Source organism: Centropristis striata, chromosome 3, assembly GCF_030273125.1.
Source record: "Centropristis striata isolate RG_2023a ecotype Rhode Island chromosome 3, C.striata_1.0, whole genome shotgun sequence".
Taxonomy (NCBI): domain Eukaryota; kingdom Metazoa; phylum Chordata; class Actinopteri; order Perciformes; family Serranidae; genus Centropristis; species Centropristis striata.
In genome coordinates this window covers 34092641-34119243 of record NC_081519.1, presented here as the reverse complement: position 1 = coordinate 34119243, position 26603 = coordinate 34092641, and the positions used below count along the sequence as shown (strand labels likewise).

Here is a 26603-nt window from a genome sequence, read left to right as displayed (position 1 = left end):
GCCACTGTGGTTTTCCTGCTCGAAGACGGATGAAGCCCCACCCTAAATTGGGCAATGTGTGTTGCAAAGTCCAATGTCACACATTTCTTTGCTTTAATTGGTTCCAGAGGCATCTTGGTCTATGTTTGTTGACAACGCCCCTTTGAAAATACATTTGCATTTGCAAATTAGTCTGACGATGCCCGATCGTCATATTCCCCACATGGTTTTTCAGACAGACGCTTGGTCAGATCATTCCCTTTACATTTTCTCTGTGCTTTTTCTGCAGAGCACATTACAAGTGCAACAGTCGAATAAGCTTCAGCTCCTCGATCCCAACAGGCAATTAAAAGTAAGAAGTAAAAGGGTCAGCCCCACAGTGTGACCTTAGAATAATCTTGTAAGAGAGAAGTGAGAAGTAAAAGTACATTTAAAGTTACGGCAAGGGGTAGAAAGGATTTCTCAATGCAATTTGTCCAGATTTAGAGCAGGGATTTGTTATTGAGATAGTTTTTAATCTGGTTGTATTGATACAGATTTCTTTGAAAGAGGCATTGTAGGAGTTAGGTCTCTGCAGGCTCGGATAGCAACAGGCATTAAAAAAGAACAAGAGTCTCTCAGCCGTGGAGTTAAATCGCAATGGAAAACTCTGCGAGTATTTTGGTTGTACACCATCATCTCTTTCTTTTAAATGTGTAATGCGCACAGCGAGGGGAGATGGTACTTAATACACTCTCAGATGCTGCTGAGGGGGTGGCACCTCCTGAGAGAGCTCAAAGAGCACCGAGGCCTCTGCTGTAATTACAACACAATATAAAGGCGGAATGGAAACGGCGTGACAGCTGTTGCTGCTGGCTCGGCTCCTTGAGGCGGACGGGAGCCATGGGAGGATAGACGGTCACCTTCTGACCGCTCATCAACTGAAGTGCCTCCGAAAAAAAAGGGACACCTTTCATCTCAGACTGTCTTTCACTGGCTTTTATTTTGCCTCTTTTATTCACCGTGTTTTGTCTGATGGAGCCATTTGTTCCCTTTTCCGTCGGGCTTTGTGCATGTTCAGCTACGCCCCCCTACACACACACTCTGTCACATAGGTGCTTTGGTGCACCATGCCAGGGGTGGGAAAGTGAGATCTTGAAAGAGGTCTTCATGACACTCTGTGAAAGTCATTCAGAGGCTAGAAAAAGACCCGAATCTAAAGGATTTAGAAGACAAAATAAAGTAGCCTCATTCTGCAGCGTGAGGGATCATGACTCACTTTGGGTTACTTGAGGGAACAGCAGCGTATCTATTCACTGATAAGTGTGAGGCATTAATTTAAATAAACAGTGTAATGGGACTTGCAGACAAAGTCAGCACTTGGGGAAAAAAGGGAAAAACAACTGTTTAATGAGGTAATTTGGATTAAGACAAAACACATTTTTTCCTCTCGCCTCACTGCCGATTTGATAACACTGAGAGCCGCAATTTAAATAATGCTGATCATCATGTAGATATTGCTCGCTGAAATGCAGACGTCATATGATGAGACAGGGTAAATCCCTCGCTGAGGTCAGCTTCAAACTCAGCGGCTGCTTCAGAAACACCACAGTTTTAATCCCCTTTGCTCCATATCGAGGTATTATGCAAGCTAACCTGGGGGTCAGATAATTAAGATGGAAGAGATAAGCTTGCTCCGTCAGGTCCAAAATGTTCCCCGGGTATGCAGAGGTGCAGTTTGTACACCCGCTGCGGCTGACAGGCTAATCCCCTCCCCTCGCCATTAACACTAGTCCTCCTGCCGCCTGACAGACAATAAAATCTGGTGGCCATGCAGTTCCTGCTGTCCTCAATAGCGCCATTTAAGAGGGATCACACTGTCCAACAACCACGTTGTCTGTTTGTCCTGCCAGCTGTTGATAATGGTTAACTGTTATATTAAACTGCACAGATCACATGACAGCATGCTTAGCCTTATTTATAGCTTTCTAGCTGTTTGGTAAACAGTAATGTTGTGGTTTTTTAATCCCTCGGCTATGATGTGAGACTGTGAGAAGATAAAGACTCACATGTTGTACAGGACACACCAGCCGCAGTGGGGGTCACCGGAGCTCAGACACTCAGCACATGTAGCGTACTGCTCACAAGCCTCCACGGGGACCTGAGCCACCTAAAGCAGAGGGAGGACAGGCAGGTTAATGTGTGGAGTAGCACATGTTAAGGAAAGATACATATGTACATTATTAAAGACAGATTGTGCAAAGAGATAAAGGGTTTTTCAGAAAGAGAATCAAAAAATTGTTCTCTCAGCATTAAAATTTAACATGTTTTGGTGTTTTAGCATCTGTAAATTTATGGATGTGATTCCAGCGGCAAACATCATGAGTTTACATCACACTGTGAGACTCAGAGACTGTATGAAGAAGTGCATATCAAACAAAAAATCTTTATTTTCAAGATATATTATTTCAGCAATTTGTCCTTTACTGTATAGTCTGCAGCAGAGATGCAAACACAGGAAAAGAGAGAAGATGTATGACATGCAACAAAGGTCTCCGGCCAGAATTTAACATGGGACAATGCAAATATATGCTAAGTGTCCTAAACCACAGGGACACTGGAATGTGCAAACATCTGGCTTTTCACAAATTCTCTGCTCATGCATATACATAACTACTGTGGAGCTGCAGAGCAGACCTCCACCAATGGTGCATTCATGTGCTCCTCATTGGTGTCGTTTCAAGTGTTGAAAAGTCGTTCTTTGAAGTTCTGTGTTTTCATGCTTTGAGTCATAATTTGGAAACAACATGGACACTAAAAACAAGATGTGCTTAATTGCTAAGAGTATTCAAACAGCATGTTGATGACCAAGAAACGGACCAGTTTAGCTAATTATTCCCATTATTCCAACAGCACATGAATGCAGCACAATGGTATGTTAACAAAAGTGAAAAATTATTTGTGTATCCACCCGATACACAGATACTACGGAAGAGCATTGGGGCCTGTTATGAGAAAATAATGGGAGGAGGACATTCTTTTTGTGATGCAGTTTGAGAAAAAAATTATGAGAACAAAGTCAACTTTTTGTTTTCAGTGAAGTTGGAAAGATATTCACATTTTTTTCTCGTGTCAGTAAGTCTTCAGAGGAACATTGTTTTTTATCCAAACAGTTAGGTATAGCTACCAAACTATCCTGCCCTATTCCATCAGGTGTTGTATATTTACTATTACCATAATCTGTAGCTCATTTTATACATAAAGTGAGACTGAAGTCCTCACTCTGTTTTTTAAAGTGACTATTTTTTATCAATAAAAGAAGCTCAGCTCTGAACCAACGCCAAATGTATTAGTTAGAAACAATTTTGGTAATCAATGAATAATCTCAGTCATATTTCAAGCAGAACTATCAACTATTTTCTAATTCCAGCTATTCCAGTGTGAGTTTTTGCTGCTATCATTGTTGTTGTTTTGTATTGATGTAACTCAATACCAATACCTTTGTTTTGGACTGATGTTTGGTGGGAAAAAAGGCATTTAAAGATGCCACCCATAGGGCTCTGAGCTGAGCCTGTGGCGTGTGCTTCATCAGACTCTTTGGTCAATTAGAGAACAAATCACAGGTGTGATATAGAGGACTCTAAGACCTTAAGACATTATTTTGTAGAAACAGAATTATAGTCACATTCCTCACACAGTCTTCCATCATAATTGCAATAATTATACAGTTATATCCTGACAGCAGATACATGTTATTTAGAGTCTCAATTAGGTACTTTGTTTGGCCTGCAAATGCTGAAATGATGCTAGTGTGCAGAGGACAGACGTTTTATGTAAATGTCATTCTTCTGATTAAAGTTTCCAGCTCTAATTGTGACAAAAGTAAGAAATGGCAGCCTGCCACGGACGGGAAATAAGGTCAACGAAGGCGTGCAGCCAAAACATTCTGATGAAATAATAAGCAGTTTTGATGAGCAGAGACCAAAGCCCATTTCATCATGTTGTCTATTTTGCAATATGTGGAAGCTTCGTCACCGCTCACACTGTAGAACATCCCAGAGGAAAACAACTCTTTTTTTTCCTACTTCTTGCTGCTGACACAAATTTGCAGCATGCAGCATTGTGGTTCTACCCACATGAGGAATTTACAGATTTTCTTATTCCTCAGATGTCAGAGAGCACATGAAATGCCCCCACAACTATTTGAGAAGCATGTTTTTAAGCAACATTCTTATTTAACTTTCTTTTCCAACATTTGATTAAGGACGTTCTTGCACTACTAAGTAAGGCATGGCGACGATTGGACTCCTGCAATAGTAATTACACTGTATAGGTTTATGCTGCTATTTTGCACGCATGGGAGCACGCACACAAGCAAAAAGACACAGTCAATCTGACAGACAGACACTCTACATCTGCTGCCACTTCCATGCGTGAATGTCTGGCACAGCATAAGCTCTCCATTAGCTGCTGTGAGAGTCGCTGCTGTCGCACGGCCAGCACCACCCCTGCATACAAAACCAGGTTGGAGCTGCAGCCTGAGCGCGTTTATTTTATACTTTGTTAGTATTCAAGGTCTGGACGTATGATGCAAGCAATTTCCTGATGTAAGCAATCACAAATGAAGAGTGGATTATGGATTAGAGTGTCTCCGGTGCTCCTGATAGCATAAGTGGGTGCTCTCTCAGGTCTGTGTTGGCAAAATGGATTATCTGCTGCTCCCTATGAAATAACTTTCTCTCTTTTTTTTTTTTCCAAGCAGTTCAGAACCCTTTCGGTGCATTCCATTAGCAAAATGATTTTGTGGCGCGGGAGGGGCCGAGGTTCTGAGTCCATATCTGACGCAGTGGGAATAATCCATGAATTGTTGCGGGCTGGAGCTCGTCTGAACTAACAAAGTTGGTCTGCGTCCGTTAGGCAGCGTGACCTTTACAAGGGGAGAGCTATGGATCTTCTGCTTTCTGCCGCCCGCCGAAGAATCAAATGTGAAGCTCGTGCTGCACATCAGAGTTGATTTGTTTAGTGGAACTGACCTGAGTAGAAATGCACTGTGTTGAATCCAAATAAGATCAAAAGACATGACCTTAGATTTTATGTTCACAAGGTCTAAAACGCATCGCAGCTCCGCATGAGAATAAGAGTCAGTCATTCAATTAATTCCATTGTGCATTAAATGTGTAGTCTGAATATAAAATACAAAAAAATCCAGCCTGTGTATGTCACTATACTCAGCAATACTGATCCCGAGCAGCGCCACCAGGCATTTCAGATCATCAGGCTCCTGGTTCAAAACTGGTGCTGACTGAACTTTTGTGGTCCTGACTCCCAAACAGTTTTCCTTGAGGGGTCAGGTCAGCAGAATTTATCCTAAACATATTTGTTCTCAGAGGCATTTCGTTGATGCTTCATTGCCCCAATTTGTTCTTATTCGTTCACAATTTTTGCTTGTGTCTGTTGTAAAATTGTATTGAAATGCTTTTACCTTAATCTTTTAAATACTTTGCTTACATATGGTGTTTAGCTCATTACTGGTAAAAAAAAAAAATCAATTATTTTGTTGTTTGTTCCACATTACTGATCTGGCTGCCTTTAAAGGGGACATGACATGTGCCAAACTCCAAGACCATATTTTTATTTTGTGTTTACTACAACATGTTTACATCCATTAATGTTCAAAAAACCCATTCTTTTTGTCATACTGTATGAGAAACATCACCAGAATATACCTGTATTCATCCTCTCATCGTCTAATACGCCTGATTCTAGTGCCTGACTCCCTCCTGAAAAAACCCTCTCCAGGTCTCTCCAGCATCATTGCAGCCACAGGATGTCCGTAACGACACTGTAGTAGGACTTTCTACCTATAGATGTATTGTATAGTTGTGACATCACAACCTTCCTGATGTCTCGTTTAAAGGCACAGTGTCTGAAAACTGTCTCTGTGCATTTCTGTGTGGATTAAGCATTTTTTTATTCTTTTACTGCTGTATAATTTAAAAAACATGGGGATTTCACATTTTACAATACTTTCATGAACACAGTATTCTTCTATGCCAGGTTAAAGCTCACCAACACAACAGAGGAAGTCAAGAGGCGGGTGTTTGTAGTGACTCGGTTGTCACAATAGGCAGGTATGGCGTGAATGTTTTTAGACAGTTGACATAACAGCTAATAAGTTACCCACTTTACAATGAGTTACCTGTAGCCTGGATATACCCATGCTACCTTGCAAGCTCAATTTTGTTTTGAACTGCAAGGCGGCATGGTGTCCATGGCCGATTCTTAGCCCTGCTTTTGGTATCCAATCACAGACCGGGGAGGGATAGCAAGACGATGACACATACTATTCAACAGACGGAAGTTTGTAGTTTACTTATGGATCTAACATGGCTGCAGCAGACGCAAGGCTCTCTTTCGATCTAGCTGTAGACAGTGTTCTAGATAGTTTAGAGCAAAAGTTTATTTTAAAAGAAGAACGTTTGGCTTTACACTCCTTTATCACCATCAAAAAGGATGTTTTAGCCTTGCTTCCAATAGGATTTGGCAAAAGCCTAATCTATCAACTAGCCCCGTTAGTGGCTAAGCTAATGGGGTTGAAAGTCTCTTTCACGCTGGCAGCATCTATTTGATTGCCCCGACTCTGGGGCAACTATCACTCCTAAAAATGCTAACCTCTCTGATATGCTCGTTGTTTTTTTGGAAAAATATATGTCTGAAGAGTGTGCATATGTGGAGTGTCCTTCTTCCTTCATATATATCTTGCACAAATGTCAATAATCGTTCGGGGCCATCGTGTAAACATCAGTCGTCTTCTTCCTTGATTCTTCCTCGTCATCTAGAACCTTGTGAAAAATCTAATATTGTGACAGCCCTGAGGCTTTTGTTCCTTTTATTGTGTCCAGCCCAGTGACAGTCATCATATGATACATGTTTACTATAAATGTAATGATACATGGGAGTTCTCATGTCCTAATTCCATGGTGACTTTTAAGGATAAAACTTAACTGAAGGACACTGTGAGGAGGAGTTTCACTTCATCATGCATCTTCTGTACAACGTATGTGCTTTTCTGTCATCTTTCTGCAGTCGTGGATCACTGATTTAAGACCTCATCTTCAGTTTTTGTATAATTTACTGTAGGTTCCTCATGAATCATTCATGATCGGTAGCATTTCTCATCAAGCTCGTGTTTATCTTGTCTTCTCTGAGATAATTTCTTCAGGAGAAACTGATCATTTAAAGCAAACACAGAAAACCAGTGAAAACCCCTCCGCTGCTGGGAGGCAAAATCTCACTGTGGCTGCTTTCGAATGTTTTTCAGCATCGTATCACGGCACGCTCGGGTGATCACGTCCACTTTTCCAGCTTTTGGAATTACAAAATCTTTATCTTTTCACAACATCTGGGATGCCCTCATACTAATGCTTGATCTTATCATCTTATCAGTTCACTATCGCCTTAACACTTTCATCCGGATTTACTGGAACTTTATGAACACTGTCGGATGAGCATTCATGCTTTTAGAGCGCTGCACTGCCATCATCCTATATCCTCAGTCTGGCTCTGGAAAATCCACAGCTGTCACGTGACAGTCTGCAACTGTGAACTGTCATGACCATATCCAGGATTTGAGGGTTTTAGGATGAAAAGACAGTAAATCATTTATTCCCTAATCGTTAAGCAGATTTTATTCGACAGTAGATTCCTAAAATTAAAAAAATATATACATCACAGTTTGACAGTAAAAAAAATTGAAATGAAAGAAAATTTGACTTGGGCTAATTGTGATTCCCACAATAACAAATTCAATTTTAACACACTGGATCAGATAAAAGGCAAATTACTGTTTAATTCAAATTCCTCATGGACTTCTGGACTTTTATTCTGCAGCACAAAATGAAAACTACAGATATGTGACATTTCAGAGACTAATTCTACAAATCTGGAATTACAGGCATCACTGACTGTGTTATTATGCAGTTACACTGTCTGCACTGATTATAGGTAGTAGGAGAGGCTCATTTCAAAGAATTGTTCAACAAATTAAAAAATCATTATATTTTAAATTAGTATGAAAATCCACAAAGACTGTTGTGCAGTTGTTCTTTAGTAAATACTGTCACAATAAAATATAAACTACCTGCTTCAACAGGCCGGCAGCAGAATACAGATCATCCACCAGTCCAGCTCAAATTGCACCTCAACGGCTTCTGCTGCAATTCAGAGTTTATCAAACTTGTTTTCAAATGTCTAGATAAATTAAAATTAAACTAAAATGGACAAATTAGACAAGCGTTCATCTGAGTGACTGCACACTTGGCACTTGCATTTTCAAGGGCGAGCTCTCTGGCTCTACAACATATTTATAAGTGGTCTGTTAAGTAAACACTGTGAAGGATATTGAGAGGGGAACCCTATCAACTGTTTCACTGCCAAACAGCATGCTGGGTAAAGCTCACTCACTAATGTACATTCAAGAACAGATAAAGAGAGCCTGGAGATGTTGTATTGTAGAAAACTCAAACATTTCTTTTGGAATAAACAATTTTCTCCTTGGAATAGCCCAGTTCCAAAAGACACTGTCCACCCCCTAAAACACCCAATATGTACATTTGTTAGGTGGTTATGGTAATTATGACGGAAGCTTAGGTGACGGAGAGGATAGAGAGTATAAAGAACGACAAGGTCCACTTAGGGTGGACAGGAGGGGTGGTGGATCGGTCAAACAAACAGGACTTTTGTCCCCATGTGAAACCAAAAGTCAATGTTGTTATTGCATGTAACATCTTTATCTTAACTTCCATGTTTAAGGATGTCACTTCCTACAGCACGTTTTGCACCAGCTACTGTTCATGACTACTGTAACTACCTCACACAGTAAATATTTGAGATTGGGACTGATTAGGCACTGGACAAAGGTGGGTCTTTTAGTTTGTGAAGTGTATTATGCTTATGTTGCTGAGGTTTTTTTCATTGTTTTTTCCTCCTTTCCTCCCCTCACGTTGTATTTCTTTCTTCATCTCTGTCTTCCTGTCCTGTTCACCTCTGTCATATTGTTTGTATGTTTTTATACGTTTTGGACGGGTTGGTGGCACATTTTGTTGTACTACCCTGTGCAATGACAATAAAGGCTTCTGATTCTGATTCTGATTCTGATTTTATGCCTTGCCTCTTTTTCTAAACATAACCAAGTATTTTTGTTGCCTCAACCTAAACAAATTGTGACTGTTGACAACATTAACCTTTTCTTTAAAGGTGTTGATCTCCTGAAATGTCCTAGTAGAGTGTCGTCGTTCTTTTGGAGGACTTGTTATGTCAAACAGGTAGCTTTTTTTGGGGAACTAGCTATGTTATGGCGGATGCATTGCTTGGGATTTTGGGTAGCGCTGTGTTGAGTGTGAAAGTTATTTGGATGAAGGTTTTTTTAGGAGAACTGCAAGCAGGAATACAAGAACCCATGCAATTGGCCAGTGCACATTTTAAACGGACACTGTACTAGTCGAAGGGCTAATAAATGGTTGTAATGTCAGGTGTCTGTAGTCCAATGCAAACTTGACTGAACCTCATGAATGGTACTTTCCAGGAGATGGTTTTGGATAACAGGTATGTGAGCTGTGGAGGTAAGTCAGTTAAAAAAAAGGTTTGGAACCACTTCTGTACAGTACAGTCACACAGGTGAGAGAGGGAAGACAGACAGTTAGACAGACAGACAGTCAGAGAGGTAGAGGGAAACAAAGAAGTGGGTGGGTGGGATTTCAAGCAATGATTTTACATTTCACAGAGTGGCACTTTGAGAGATTGCCCCGAAAAAACCCTGCAGCAGTTTTCCCCCCTTTCTCTAAAGGTTTAAAGCCGTAGCCATCATTTCACAGACAGACGAGTGACATTCAGTGAGGTTATTGTGTGTTTGGATACTGAGCATTGCTATTCTTAGAAATGATCAAACTAAAGGCACAGAGTGAGGAAAGAAAGATTAACTGCTGTGAAGATTTTTTTTTTTTCATATCAATAATGGTTCCCAAATGATGTTTTGGGGCGGACACGCACAAGCACATACATCCACACAGACACACACACACACACAGATTCCCTCTTTTCTCTCCTCACTCTTCATCATCATGCTAACCCTGCGTGTTTCACTCGGCAGGAGACAGAGAGGCTCATTGTTATTCCACAAGGGTCGGCTGATCTCAGCCAAATCTGTCTGCGCCTCGCTCCTCATTCCACATCATTCCTGTATTGTTTGGCTCCCAGGAATCAGAAAAATCTCTCATCTCTGGGATCTACGAGAAATGTGGGAAATCTGTGAGTGAAGCCCTCTCCCTGGGGGATTCCTTACCCGAGCTGCGGGAAAAGTCTGAAGGGATAGCTGAGCAAAGATGGAGAGGGAGACAGAAAGAGGAAGGCTTTACTTTGCTCCCGGCTCCTGAGGGCTACAAAGCCAAAGCTGTTCTAATATTGAGAGAAAATGCCTGGCCAAGCTGCGTTTGGTTTCTGCTCGGTTATTACGTGTCACTGGAGGCAGAGTGAAGAGAGTAGCCGACTATCTCCTTGAAGGAAGCATGTGTCTCTCCTTGAACGACCAGAGCTCATCAATAAGTGATGTTCTGTCTCTTCCAGTCTATCACAAAGAAGGAAGAGCTGCCTTGATTTGTTTCAGAAGACAGTGCCCAACACAATGCTGTCTCTATTCTCTCTCGCTCCTCAAATCACATCCCTTGTTTTGTTAAACTTGAAGCTTTTATCGGTTTTTCAGGCTGTTTTCCCGAGCTCCCGGAGAAGAGTTTTTGGAGTTACTCCGAAACAACTGACACAACTTGCAATTGTGCCAATGCCCTTTGCTTGTCTGTCCTGTGACTCTGGCTCAATACATTCCAGCAGTCAGAAGACAACTGAGAGCAGTGATAGGGGCTTTTTTTTTGGCCGCACTGACACCTAATCCCATTTCACAGTGCCATGCAGCTGCGCCAAAATAATCACTTGATGGGAGTTGAAAGTGATTACCACTGTTCACTCTTATCTCCAATGAGTGCAGAGAATATCGTCCAACAACAACAACAACTGCTCGCCTCTGTGATGCCGGGCCAAGTGAGGAGCAGACGAGGGGGGGATACAGCCACACGGAAAAAAAGCCGCTAATGGTTTTCTATGGGAAATGTGTGTGTCTGCGTGTGTGTGTGTGTGTGTGTGTGTGTGTGTCATGTACAAAAGATGCATGCACTGTAAGTCGATTCGCATGGATAAGTAATTAGAACAGTGGTCCATCCCCTTACACACAGCCTGCATATTTAACAATCCCCACTGACATTCAGCTTGTGAATGTTTGGGAGTTGCCACATTGGATTTTGGGGATAAGTCATAATCATCTGGTCAGATTCCAAATAAATGGCATTAATTTATCATTTAACATAAATTATTGTTTAAAACGCCTAATTCCCGAGAAGAACACAATGGTAAGGCTACAACTGTAATGCTGGTATCTGTGCAGACAAATATATTTTTGCAGTATCCTGATAAACTGCAATCAAATCCTCCGAAAATAGGAATTATGTGTGAGTTTTGTAGCTAAAATACACATAAACACGACATTTATGTTTGTTTGTTCAATTCCAATCGAGTCAATGAAAAAAAATATTCCCTCCTTGTACTTTTTTCACATCAAGTAAACCACTATCTTGCTCAAGGACGTGTCGGCATGGCGAACGCTCCTTGTCACAGGGGCGTGAACTCGCGGGCCTCCAGCTGAAGGACGATCTCGCTACTCGCTACATCACCCCGCCGCTTAGCGTTTCTCCTGACAGCAGCGGCACAAAACGGGGGCGTTCCCTCACCTGATTGTCAGACATGACATAGAGAGAGTTCCTGTCCAGGGAGAAGGCCATGTCCCGGAGGATGGGGCTGCTATCCTTCATCACGGTCACTGTCTCGTACAGCACCCCTCCCTCCAGAGGACCGTCCACTCGGATCTGCAGAGACAAATACAGAGACGGTGAATGCAATGAGCTGTATCGTTACTGTACTTTTGTTGACTGACATCTGTTGTCTACTGTAGATCGATTTATATGCAGAAGAGGCTTCCTTCTGCATTCATATGTGAGCTCCCACTGTCCCTCAGAAACACTGGAGTTATGAGAAAATATTCTTTAAATGTCAGCTTTATAAGAAAAGAGATAAACAGCTTGTCACACTTTGATTATCACCCGATTTCACTCTAGCTTATATGTTTTTGTACGTTTTCTTGCTTCAAATGGTTATACAGTCATGGAAAAATGATAAGACCATCCTTTTTTTCTTCAATTTATTGTTCATTTTAATGCTAGGTACAACTAAAGGTACATTTGTTGGGACGAATATAATAAACTAAATGATAACATCAAAATAGCTCATAAGAGTTTAATTAGCTGATATCTAGCCATTTTACATGGTTTTCTTGATAAAAACCAACATCATTATCAAGAAAACCGTGGAAAATGGCTATATATAAGCTCTTAAATTTAACGCTTATGAGCTATTTTTGTTATCATTATATTTGTCCAAAGAAATGTAGGCCTACCTTTAGTTGTACCAGGCATTAAAATGAACAATAAATTGAAGAAAACAAGGATGGTCTAATCATTTTGTCCATGACTGTATGAGGAACCAAGGGTTTCTTCATTTTTGAGTCTCACATTGTTGGTAATTTCAGGACATTGTGAAGCATAAACATCTATTCACATAAGTCAGACCATTTCTCCCAAGTCACAAACTATGACATGTCCTTGTACAAGGCTTTCACTTTTTTCAGACAAAAGACAACACAAAGAAGACAAAAACAGTGAATACTGAGTAGTTAGCAAGTTCTGTTCGGGAACATGAAAGCAAGGAGATGTTGATGTTGTGTGTGTGTGTATGGGTCTGTGTCAGCTGTCAGCTGGGATTGGCTCCCGCCCCCCCGCAACCCTAGTTAGGATAAGCGGTTACAGATAATGAATGATTGAATTACGGAGTCGGGGGGGTGCAGCCGCATCCACTGGGAGTGAAGCAGGATCGGGGCACCAGCAGGGTCAACCAGGTTGTTTGTTTGAAATTCAACTTTGTGCCGTTTTTAATCGTGTTTTGCATATGAAATATACAAGCCATTTACATTTTGTTCAATGATTACAAGTAGACTTATCTGATAATCAGTTGCAAATAAACTCTTCTTTAGTACAGCGAATCATTAGAACATTACCTTAATAATAAAGTCTGAACAGTCTGTTCATTTATTAATAATTAGATTCCTTCTGACTGACACTGAGCAGTTGTGAAATCTCTTTTGTCATCATAGAAAACATACTTTCATTGTTAAGTTGAGTCTGAGAACAGGACACAGAAAACATCTGCTGCTATTCATCCAGTTGTCCGATGTGACTCGGACCTGAACGCACCCCCGAGGCTGCAGCCATGACGCAGTCGAGTTTTTTAAAAAACGTGTTCAGTGAGCTCAGCCGTAATTTGACTTTGGAATGACTTTGAGGCAGCAATCTTTTGGGGCTTATTAAATGCAAGCATGGAGAACAGATGCCCACTGGTGAACAGGGTTTTCGATTCTCTTCTCCCACCTCTGCCTACAAACAAGATGTGCTGTTGCAGTGGAGCAAAACAAATAAGCAGCGCTGTCTTTGTAATAAGTGGCTTACTGATGCCGGAGCTGTCGAAAAGCAGCCTTGTGAGGATGTGAAACTGTTTGTAAAGATGTAAAGTGGTGAGTAAGCTTTAAAAACCCTTTATTATTGCTGAGATAATCTACAGTTAGTCGTAGCATAATCAAAGTGTTTTAACTTTTCATCACACGGACAGACCTCCTCTTTGTCTGGTATATATTCCATAGTGATTGCCCAATCAGTTTTGCATCATAAAAAGACCAGGCATTGCTCCTTTTTTAGAATTTATATTTCACAAAAATACCTTTATTTGCCCTCATAAATCCCATCTCTCACTGCTGATGTCTCACAGGAATGATGTGAATTACATCATGCAGGAATGATAACTTGACAGTTGGAACATGTGAAACGGGAGAGGAAAGTCGGAATTGAGCAGAATTGCGAGAGAAAAAAATCCTCATTAGCTATGCAAACCCAGGTTGAAGCCCTATTTAAATTCCAGTGAGATTGGATCATTAAACATGTGATGCAATTACAGTAAAGCTGAATTAATTTCTCAATCATAATAATTGAAATAAATGCCAGATAATGAGGAATTGGAGCAGAGAATTTTGGAAGTGTTGCGAAACGTCTGCAGTGTGATTATGCCAGTCTTCCCTGCGTGCATCCTGACTCGTGGACTAAGGCGACCTCGCCACACAAATCAAATTTGACTGCAGAAGAAGATTTTGAACGCGTGCCAGGTCTAGCTCGCACACATGGTGGCAGAGCCTCAGCAGTCTCTCAATGGGGACAGTCAATCAATACAAACTGATTACATGATTGGATCCCCTGGGCACCAAAACTTCATCAATCAATCACGCCTCCACCTTCCAGGCAGCTGTGCCTCTCCAACCGTCAGCTCCGCCAGGGAGAAAATGTGTGCAGATGTGTGTGTGTGTGTGTGTATGTGTGTACGTGCGTGTGTGTGTGTGTGTGTTAGTTTATGTGGGTGGGAAGGGGTTACAGGGAGGGTGGGTCTTCATCTGCCACACACAAAAAGTAATGAGCACAATAGTGGCATGATATCGTCTGTTGATTCTAGATCACAAGAGGAGACTGTGTGTCTCACTGGTTATTACCTCGACACCGTGCACAATCCTGTCCTTTAAATAGTTATTTCATAGACAGATTTATCTCAGAGCTATAAGCTTCCTTCTCTCTCGCTCATTGTCTGCTTTCTTTCTTTCTCTTGCCTTGTCTTTTGTTGCCTCTACTCTTCCTCCTCCACCTCCTCCTCCTTATCCTCTCCCTCCTCTCCCATATCACTATCCCACGCAGTAATAGAGCCAGTTTACGTTATTGTTTCCCACACTACTCATTTCATAAATAGAAAACAAGAGCGTGTAAGCGTTTTTCGCGGTGAAACCATAAAACAAACAGTCACAGAGAGGACGCACACTGAGCCATGTGTGTTTTTAGTTTGGGATAATGAGGTTGACTGAGGGCCAGGGGTGCAGGGATGAGCTCAGACGAACACTGACCCATCGTGACCGCTCCGTGGTGTTTGATTTCAGCGGATTTAAAAGTGCGTTTTATCATTTAAAACAGGGCTGACCAGGCAGAAGCCCTCAGGGAGTACAACAGGTCCTCAATCTCTCCTTAAGCCCCACAGCTCTATAATGAGAGTAAGGCGGGTTTAATTGGTTTTATAATGAGCCTGCTTGTAGGAAATGACACACAAAGTTGCACACACACGCACGCACATGCTCACCTACACACACAGGCACGCAAACAAAGACACACACACACACACACACACACTCGGCACAGTCACTGTTTTGTTGCTTGCTCTCATTAAATCTGTAGCTGTTAAATTCTGTCCTTGATCACTTGTTTGATCAACACACTATCGTGGATTATTGCGAATCAGGAACACACACCCAACAGAGCCAGGCCATTGTTCTGACAGCCAAATAGTCCAAAACTTCCCATTGGACCAAATCCCATTTGTCCCAGCGTCCCAAAAAAGAAAAGCCATTGCTACAAAAACACACACACACACACTCCAAATAGGGTTTTTTTTTACCCCCAATATGTTAGTGTGGGAGTCATTTTAACCATCATCCAACCGAACATTAACCTAACCAAGTGTTTGTTTTTATGCCTAAACTACTTTCACCACAATGTTGTTACACCATAAAACATAACTACCATATTTTTTAAGAATTGTGTCAAAGATACAGTAAGATGTCTTAATCGTGATGGCTAAATAGTGGCAGTGTGTCTTATTGTTCATCAGACATGGTTATGTTCCTCTAGCCTACCTGATCAAAAATACTTGTTCTATATTATTGAGTTCTTATGTTAAATTCGGCGTCATGTTTCACTCTTTCGAGCTCTGATTTAATAAATCAGCACGTATGAAATTGTTTTTTCATTAAAAACATCTGAACTTTAGGTTTGTTCACTTTATATTGAGCTAAAATGAATAATGGATTGTGTTAACCTTACTGTTATGTTTGTTTTTTCAGGGACAGCAATACCCCGGGGCATGTTTAATTATCCAAAAGACAAAAAACATTGTTTATATTTCATTAATAACTCCATTACCAACCATTTCAATCAATATTTAGTTCAATGGTGTTCTTAATGTCTAAAAGATCATGGTTCAATGAGGATCATTCACTCGTTTTTCATGAAAAAATGCATTTTAAAACATATTCTATGTATATTTGAAATACCTACAAATAAAAGACAATGGTTTTACATGACATTGATTTAAAAAATATATAGTTTATATTACATTTTTAAATTTTTGCTTTTTATGAAAAAATACTTTTAACAAGTTTTTTTTTGGATTGTTAGATATTGAAATGGGTCAATTTGACCCGCAGCATAAGAGGAGGGTTAAACCATGTTTATCGAATGAGTGTCTATTTATGACATTTATATTTTTATTCAACCTTTGTTTCACCAGGTTAGTCCCACTGATATAACTGAGCTCATTTTCAAGGGAGACCTAGCCAAGACAGCAACATCAGAATAAAAAAGGCATAAATCATAAACTATATTTTAGAAGTAGACATTTACTAGTAGCAGATGTTTTACCCTGACAGCAGGAAAAAAGTAGACAACTTGATTTGCCTCGTCGTCAGTCATTCTAAAGTTAATTAACTTGTCAAACAGACTTTTTTTTACAATTCACTCAGTTCTTCTGATAAATTTGTCACGGCTCACAAAGCAGAACTCTGATTTAATGAAGTCACATGTTCTAGAAATGCTTGGACGAGCTGACTGGCTTCGTTTTTGGGATGTCAAACAGTCACAATACACATCTTAAATGGATACATATACTAATAATGAAATTGTTTTTAATAAATGAACTCCGTTAAAGATATAGAATATTATGTTTCAGTAAAGAATACTAACTACTATGTAATAAACACAGCTATATAGTATTAAATTATATATAACATCTAGATTTAAGTAATGGATATTAAATGTAAAGATTAAATAACATCTCATAAATGGATATATATGGAACTTATTACTACTAATTTTCTATTAAAAATATAGAATAATATGTTAAAAAGGTTAGTAAGGTAATATTAACTACTACGTAATAAATATAGCTATATAGTGTATTTAACTATGTAGGAAATCTATCTTTAAGTAATGGATATTAAACATAAAGATGTAGAATGAAATTCTAAAATATAAAGATGTAGAATGTATAAAAGAGCCTGATTTTGAAGCTTTGCTATCTTTTATATTCTTGGTTTTATTTTATTTATTTTTTCTTGCTTCACTATTCCCATTGTTAACTCTTTAAGTTTGTTTTAATTTAAGTTGTATGTACTGTATATTATATGTTGGACCCCAGGAAGAATAGCTGCAGTTGTGCTGCAGCTAATGGGGATCCAAATAAACAATAAACAATAAACATCTAGTAAAATGAGAGCTGTTTAAATATCAGTCGAAATGAAAAGTCTTGGTTTTGAAGTTGTACAAAGGCAAAACGATATGATTTAGGGAACCCAGATCTGTTAAATTGAGCAATCTGTTAATGGAGTCTGCAAAGATTGAAATACTCCAGTTTGGCCTTCATAGCAATGGATTTTTGTTTTTGGGATAATGGCCTGTGGGACAAATTGGCTTTCAGTCCAATGGGAAATTTTATGACTACTGGGACCTCAGAACAATGGGCCGTCCTTAACCCAATATTCAGCAATCAATAAAGTGCAATATTAGGTCCCATTTTCACTTGACATTCATTCTAATTCTTAATATCTGTTAATGCATGGACAATTTCTATTTATGATTCACAACACGACACACGTCATTGTCATACCGCCTTTCTCTCACCCAGAGATCGGTCAGACTGATCAGGGATCAGATACACAACACAAAACCTCAGTGTGCTTTCTGTATTTTAATCAGCTGTCTATGTTTCTGTGATTAGGTTTTTTCCACTGAGCGCTCACAAAGCTATACACATCAACATCTCGTTAGAAAACAGCCATTTCAATCCACATCCAATACATCCTGGTTGCATTTGCAGTGAGCTGAAGTATATCAAAAAAAGCTGGGTTCTTATTTAAGTAGGTCAATAAGAACAACTACATATTTTCCTAAAACCTCCTTTTAAATTCAAGCAGATTCCTCTTGTGTGGTCCATGTCATGTAACAGAAGAACTGAACTGATGTGCCATTAATACCACATGTTCCTGTGACCTCAGTGAGCTGCTCATTTTATTCTCTCTTCCCAGCGTCTCACAGCTGACGACACTATATATTTAACCCATGGATAATATTTAAGCCAATAACGGCAAAATCCTTCCTGCTGCTGAAATGCCTTTGCAGAACCTGCGATGGATATAAACAACCCGGCTTAGTATGGCTTCCACAAACAGATCTGCAACCTGAGCCCATGTGCTCTTAACAAAAACAGCCTCCTTTTTTGTGGCTGGGTTTGCATCTTAAATGCTCGGCTGCACTCTCATCCTGTGAGAGCCAAAGAAAACAAAAAGACCCAGACTTCTTAGATGTCACTTGGCTTGAGTCAGGTTGGCTCCGTTGTAAAGCTGCCAGACCTTGCATGAGCAATACACTCACCCAAATGTCTCTCCGGTGAGTATTTACATATGGGGTTGATCTTGAGATTCGTTTCAGGGGGATGACTTTATTCATGCTGAGGATACATGTAAATGTCCCTGAACTCTTCTGCAGCAGAGTGGGAAACCGTGTAAGGCAGATGATTGCTATGTTTATGTGGTAATGGTTGTCCAATCTAAAAAAAAAAGTGTGTCCAGCTGGTCTGTGGCCTTCACATTCAGCCAGCTAACCTAAACATATGGATGATGACCCAGGAGGCATGGAGCACTCTGTTAAAGCAATCATTCCCAATCTGCCACTCTGACAAGGTTTCATCTGTCCCTGAAGACCAGTCTGTCCAACTTGAACCAAAAACAAAGAGGTTGGCTCATTTCTTCTACAGAAAACTTGTCTTGTTCATGACATTTTGCTGGCTCTCAATGAGTCAATCTGCATGAAAACATCTAAATTACAGCACAAGTTGTTTTTCATATAAAACCATTCAAGTAAATAAGCTACAACCACACATAAATCTTCCATTGCATCTAAAATGAGGCGCAGAATGAAATACACGCCAGACTAGATGTAAAGTAGATGTACACAGACGGTGAGCAAGACAGATTTTGGCCCCGGCTTGACTCAATATTGTGACACGGGGCATGCAGCGACATAAGGGCCAGACAACTGGCCACCTTTAAGGTTGAGTGGCTGTGCATATGGTCCGATCGAGGATGACAGGCGAGGAGAGCGGGGCATTGATTAGCCCATATAACCATCACGGCTCTGTGAATGCTAATGAGACGAAGCTCAGGATAGAGCTGAGCTGAAGCGGCTAATGAAAACGAAGAGCGTTCAGGGGAAGAGGGGGGTCACCGAGGTGGAGATGTGTATTACAGGACAGGACTAATCATTCAGCCATCACATTAACTACAGTCACAAAGTGAGGTGTATTGATCACAGCTACTAGATACGCTGTACGCTGGCAAGTGCTCGTGCCTAAACGCGATTACCAACTGGGTCGGAAGAGAGGTCATGGCGTCTGAGTGTGAGTGTGTTTTTCAGGGTTATTGTTCAAAGCCTTCCACTTGCAGCAGCCAAAATTTTTAGTTCGCCCTAACCTTCAGCTGCATGGCAAGCTTCCAAGACTTCATACCGCAATTTCTACAACTTAGCCACAGTCTCCTCTGAGTCTCTGCATGTTCACTTGTTTTCTCTCTCCTTGAGGACATGGTTTCCTGCTCTCTGTTTCCTGTCCTCCTCTGTACGCCCCCCGTCCCTCCAATCATTCCCATTGTTTGTCGGGTTCCCATGGCCCACCAACAAAAGCAGTGGGAGGGGGACAGTGGAACAATTCATGGCACCCGTATGGTCTTCATTTTGCTGACCGCAATGCAGTCAGTCCTCTTGTGTGTTTTCCATTTGTGTGACTGAGCAGCAGGAAGAAAAAAGAAGGCAGGGAAGAGGGGACAAAGAGAGATGGAGCTGCTAAATAAAACTGCAGTCAGGGAAAAAGCACAGAGATGGACACCTTTCTGCGTTATCACAAAATTGCCTTTCTTAATACCATTTACTATTCCAGCTGCACTGAGACATCTAATGGCGATCCGCTCTGAAGACTTCCACCCTCAGGTCCAGCTCCCTTCATGCCGTTATGAAAATCCTTTCAATTTAGCGTCAAACACACCTATTCAGCCCCGTGCCCCTCCCCTCCTCTGAAAGTCCATTCTAATGATTTCAATCACCAAATCTTCCCTTCCTGTGCCCCCTTAGAAACCGTGACTTTGAAAAGTCCAAGTCATTTAGCCGTGCACTGAAGAATTTCCCCACCCGGTCAACTCTCAATAAGCCATAATGAAACCACTATTTGCACATGAGAGTATTTAACTAAGGCTTTATTTGCCACGAGCTTAACATTTCCAACCATTTCTAGGGAAATTCTGCTGCTGAGTAGCTGGAGCCACCGAGCTAATGTGCTGGTCGGTTTTTATTTCGTTAACGCTGCACCACTCCTTCATATTACAGTGTGTGCATCCTAATTACCTTCTCTTACAATGATTGACCAGTGAAGGCATCAGTGGCGCGCTCAAGAGCAGTGTTTAGGCAGCTGCAGGGATCACATTTGTAATGCTTCAGTTAAAGGACAGTCTCCCTCCCCCAGCCTTTGGAGACTGTTATCTACCTACAGTGAAATCATTAAACATTAATGGGTTTAATCATATATTAAAATATATCTGCAGCTCTTCTGTGGCAGGTATGACATCATTGATTTCCCTCTGAAAAGGGACACACGCTAAATACTAAACGAGGAACATCTTGATATTGAGTTGCTCAATCCACGTCTCGATACACTCACTATGCCGGGGAAGCATCCGGTTGCACTCTGTATGCCATTCCTTCTGAGTATTACTGTGCTCTGCGGAAACATTTCCTCAGAAAATCAATTCCACTCAACACCTGTTATGTGTTTGAGGCTGCCACAGGGTAAGCAGAGGTATAATGTCATTCTACAGTGTGTTTGCTGCTTACTTATTTGCTAGGATGAAGTAGCAGAGGATGAAAATCTGCTGTCCTTCCTTGAAGTGAGAAAAGTGGAATGTGACTATAAAACCTGGGGAAATGTGTTAGTGGTCGTGTAGTTTTTGGAGCTGAATAATACTAATCATTTATTTACAGAACAAAGCTATATATAAACCTGATACTTTTGTCAGGGGGAACATTATCAGAGCCTCACAGTTACTGAGGCAGGAATGGAAATTGTTTTGTAGTCACTTGCTCAATAGAGAAAAATGCAGATCATTTTTTCAGACAAAAATAATTTTATTTATAGTTATAGTTATATGTTAAGTTGTTACAATGTGGCAGCGTAACCTGCACACAGACACCACAGCCTATCATGCTCCTACTCAAAAATGTTAATACACAGAGAGGCTACTGAGCTATTAATAATATTAATTAACAAAGCAACGTCAAGCCCTGCCGTCAACTTCAACTTCTTATGGCTTGAAACTCCATGACAGCTTTTGTTTGATGATGATAGGCCAAGTAAAACTAAAGATAAGTCAAATATATTTAGTATGAAAATGTAGAACTAGACATTATCCTGATTGTACTTATTATGTGTTGTATTTGCAACCTGTGTTCACATTTGCAACCTTTAAAATTCCTTATTGATCACGATTGTGTTTTTGCAAGAAAAAAACCTTCCAAAATCTGATTATTTTTTTTTTTGTGTTTTGTGTGTTCAAAATGTTGATCCAGTAAGTCAAAGTGAAGCAATAATTATCAGGTCATATAGGTGAGGTTGTGCTGGGAAAAAAAGATACCAATATGGCGCAGTAAAATCATTTAGTGGTATATTCAGGCAGAATGAAACAGCCAAAATAGCCCAAGAATTCGGATTTAAACACCATGTGGAGACTTCAAGAACTGTGATCGGTCAGCTTGGGCTGCTTGTGTTTTCTTCTTCAAGTTTCTGATGCTGGTTGCTGAGAATAAACGCAGCATGCAGCAACATTTAGCAAAACCTTTCCCACCTCAAACCCTCTGCTTACTGTGATCACCACTCTCTATCACAATAAAGAGAATTAAGACGTAACCATATGGCACTAGGTCCTATTCAGCTATTAAGACAAGGAAAACGTTCCAAAACTGGAGCAATATATTGGAATAAATGGGAATATAATGAATGCATGATACAGCCTGATCATCAGTGTTGAGAAGGTAAATTTTAACATGAGGTTGCAGATTACCATTTACTCTGTTAAGTATGTATTTTATCAAAGCAACATTTGAGTGTGACATTTGATTTATTTTTTATTCATTTTCTAACAAATGTTTTAAATTGGGCTGAGTAATGCACCATTAATAAGGTTAATAACTCAGCAGCCACCTGTCTGCTGCAGACTGATTACATTATGATTGTTTCTCTTGTTTTTGCAGTTTTTACGAAGCCAGAAGGAAACTCACTACTGAGGTGTTGCATGCATTCATTATCGTGGCTAAGCCGACAATGGTGTCAGTCACCGGTTATGGGAGCTCTAATGCTGAAAGTTACTGATTTGATCGGTGACAATGGGGATTCAGTAAACTTAGCTCTGGATTTGGCACTAAGGACTTGTCTGTGCATGCATCCAATTAACCTCTCCTCTCTGCACCTAACCAGGCATCTTTCAGTATGTGTCCATGTTAATTTAAATGTGTTTATCTGGTTTCCGAGCTCAGGCACAGTCTCGGTCACACTTGCTCAGATTTTTTTCGGATCATCGCCCAGTGCTACATCGCCAAACTCATTATTGTTGCAAAAGCTGGTGGTTGAAACCTTGATTTGACTGGACTGGCTGTCTTGCACTCACTGAGTCCCACTAGCCTTTTTGCTAACAAGTGGAAACTGTGCCACCAGTACCACTGAAAGTTGCATCTATCAACGCCTCCTGCCTTGAAACTGGAATAATTTTAAAAAAGGATCAATGAGAGATAGGGATGGGCGATCTGCCAACTAGATTATCTATAACGATCAATTCATCGATTCATCATGCATACATACATGTGCAAAATAAAAGATATATATATATACAGTACTATGCAAAAGCCTATTTTGATAGCGGACGCTTTTATTTTGAAAGGACAAAAACATACTTGATCCTGTCAATCGTAAAACTAACTCAACTGAGATTAAACTATAAAGATAACATCAAGGAATGTTTTATGTTTTAACCCCCGAAGAGGCATGAGGTTAGTTTTCACAGGAATCTTGAATATTTAAATGTGTTTTGTGTTTGAATACGTTTTGGATAAAATCAAAGCTAGTAATTCATGCTAGCAAGGTTTGATACAGTAAGCTAGTTTTGCTTAAATTAATCCTCTTGTATTCCTGTGTGTTTTATAATTGTTATTGCAACTTTCAGTTTGCAAACTGTAGCTTTATCCAACTTAATTCTCAGCTCATTGGCTTATTCACATACGGCCGCAGAACTGAAAGCTCGGCGTGTTTCAGTTCAGTGAGTACTGATAGGCAGTCATAGATAAAATTAAAGTAAAATAATACACAGATCCATTAATTCTTAACCACCATTAATCGATCATTGATTAATTATTCCTATCCCTAATAAGAGATAATGGCTTTTATCTGGATTCACCTCATTAGCGCGCATCATGCAAAATAAAAGCCCCTTTTTGCATTCAGCCCAGAGTTCCCCACAGGGGTCCCATCACTCAGTTAAAATCAGCCACATAGGGCAACAAAAACGTTGGCAGGTGATAAAAGAAATGTCCTGTTATATATCTGGACTGGGAGTAGCCTAAACGAGAGACGTTGATGGACTTATCCATATGCTGCATGGAGCCTGAATAGTAAGACGTATGGTTATCCCTGTGACCTTTCACCCCGGCTACACCCTTCCTGTGGCAGGATTGACCTTTGCAATGGCCCTGCTGCCGGAATGATCTGCTGATGGCATTTATTGTCATGCCCCATTTCCACTCAGCCTGTCCATTTGGGGGTGATGGAATAGGATCCGAGAGGTGACCCCGTGCACCTCGGAGGCTCCTGGGAGTCTGAATCATGGCGGCTCATTCTGTCAGTGTAATGACAAACTCTGGCCTTTGCACACTCTGCACTTAAAGCAGTAATGATGGATTCCTCACACTCCAAACCCAAACTTACTGCTCACTTCCTGAACACATGAAAAACACACTTTTTGCTCTGAGTTTTTCTTCATCTTCCTTCCCTCTCTTCTTCAGTCTGTCTTTCTTCCTTTTTCTCACTCAGTCTGTTTTTTTTTACCTGTGTCTCTGTTCTTTCTCCCTTTTTTCCCTTTGCCATTCTTGTGTCTTTGTCTGTTATAGTTCCACTCTCTCTCTCTCTCTCTCTCTCTCTCTCTCTCTCTCTCTCTCTCTCTCCTTTGTCAGGCTATCTTGTCTGTTTCCCCCCGATGGCTCCTCCAATGAAAGAGCTGCAGTGATGCTATCTGTGCTCCCAGTCTGGACCCGTGTATGTGTGTGTGTTGTGTGTGTCAGACAGATTGCTCCTCATAAGACTGAGGCCCCCAGGCTAATGTCACAACAGTCCTCTCACACATTTCCTCAGTCAGCTGCATGCCATGACGACTGTGCAGTAAGCACAGCCCGAGGTGCTACCAAGTCAATGCAGTTAGATCAAACAAGGCTTATCAGGGCCTTATCGGAGCTTGATTATAACATATCATTACAGAATGCATTGGAAATGAAAAATGATGGACAATGAGCTAAATCAACTTCATGAACCTCCCAGAAAGAGGTCATCTTGTGTCTGTGGGCCTGGTGCAAGGCATCCTGCAGCAGTGAGAATTAACCCCTATGGTGGATGATACATTTCTACTAATGCCTGTTTTATGTACATCTATCTACATCTTCTATACATTGCTCTTTTGTTCAGTGAGCTACAAATGAATCTCGATACATCCTAGTGACCATTAACAGGTCAGTATGATTTAAACAGAGTGCTTGTCAGATGGTCGAACATATCATCATCGAACAGATGCTCATAACATTTTTTAAGTCTGAACTTTTTGCTGTAGTGGAGCTGATGAATCATGTCAAGCTCATTCAGGTGTGCAGAGTCAAGAACGCAGTCTAGAACTGAAATAAGTAGCTGATGGACAAAAATATGCAAATGTTTTAACAATCAACTTTGTGACCCATTGATGGGCCCTGAATAACGATAAACCATTACAGAGAGAAGCAGACAAAAGGGTCTAATGCGTTTATCAGGGAGCTCAAAGTGACTCAGCAGTGAAAACAGATAAAAAGATAAAGATAGAAGCTTCAGCCTACAGATCGCAGTGTGAAAGTGGAAAAACCACATCACCCCGCAATCAAGACTAAAGAATTTTTTCACAGGAACAGAGTCACCCCTTGAACTTGTCTGATGGTTTTTTATATCACCTTTCAACCTCTGCAGGTAATGACCATCACTATGACTCCAGGTGCAACTTTTATCCATAATTAGCCAGAAGTCTACAAAACCAGGCTGTAAAATAAAGGAAACGATTGTATGAGAGTCTCTGGAGCAGGACTGTATAATTGTTGGACATTCGTGGGAACTGATGATGAAGCTGTTGACTGCTAGGGCTCTGACGCTTATGGTCAATATGGTGTATTTAATGATATCAGTAAGAGATATAAATAAAGACAAAAATAAAAGCAAATTTCTGGAATAATAATTCTGAATTTTCCAAGATAATTAAACAGAAAGGACTACAATTACAACAAAAGGCACAAATAAAATGTTGGAGCTGGAAGAACTGCCTTTGGGTTCTTGTTCAGCTACAACAGCAACTGAGGGAGACTTGTATATAAGCAACCCGGTCTCATCAATCTGCGTACAAATAATACAACTTTACACTTTCAAATGAAGTGCAATGGATATGAAAAGTCCTATTTTGCATGCATATCATATGCACAGGAGCATTCCCAAAATTAGCAATCCAACAGATTGCAGGAGATCAATGCTGTTACAAAAACAAAGGCTACAGTTTGGTTGAATTAAGGCTACAAAACCACCTCTCTCGTTTTAGGGCTCGTTCTCGTTTAAGTTCCTGGTTAGGCATCAAAAAAGACGGTTTAAAAAAAAAAGTGGTTAGTAGTTATGAGGACAACGTGACCACTGGAAGTGGTGTTTGAATCACATTGTTTACTTTTGTTTTCACATGGGACATGAACATGTTTTTCCTGGATGAAAGTCCGGGGTTTGTTTGACCCACCCACCCTAAGTGCAACTTCAGTGCTTTATACTCTGACCACAACTAGCTCCAAACATAAACATGATGGAAGGATTAAGGTATCATATGCACGCATAATTGGATTTTTGGCATATGCCTTGCATGTCATTACAAAGTTGTGTTATTTGTATGCAGATTGATGAGGTTGAGCTGGTGTAAGATGAGGATGCTGTGTCACAGTTGCTCCACA

The 26603-nt window shown here is 40.5% G+C and overlaps 1 protein-coding gene across 1 annotated transcript in view; it reads right to left on the bottom strand.

Moving 5' to 3' along the window:
- LOC131968296 (plexin-A2-like) overlaps positions 1-26603 on the bottom strand; it is a 104929-nt gene that overhangs the window by 55490 nt on the left and 22836 nt on the right. Inside the window, exons 4-5 of the mRNA XM_059329109.1 lie at positions 11790-11924; positions 2028-2128 (exon numbers count right to left, since the gene is read on the bottom strand). Coding sequence (XP_059185092.1) covers positions 2028-2128; positions 11790-11924 — 236 coding nt within the window. The remainder of the gene's footprint in view (positions 1-2027; positions 2129-11789; positions 11925-26603) is intronic.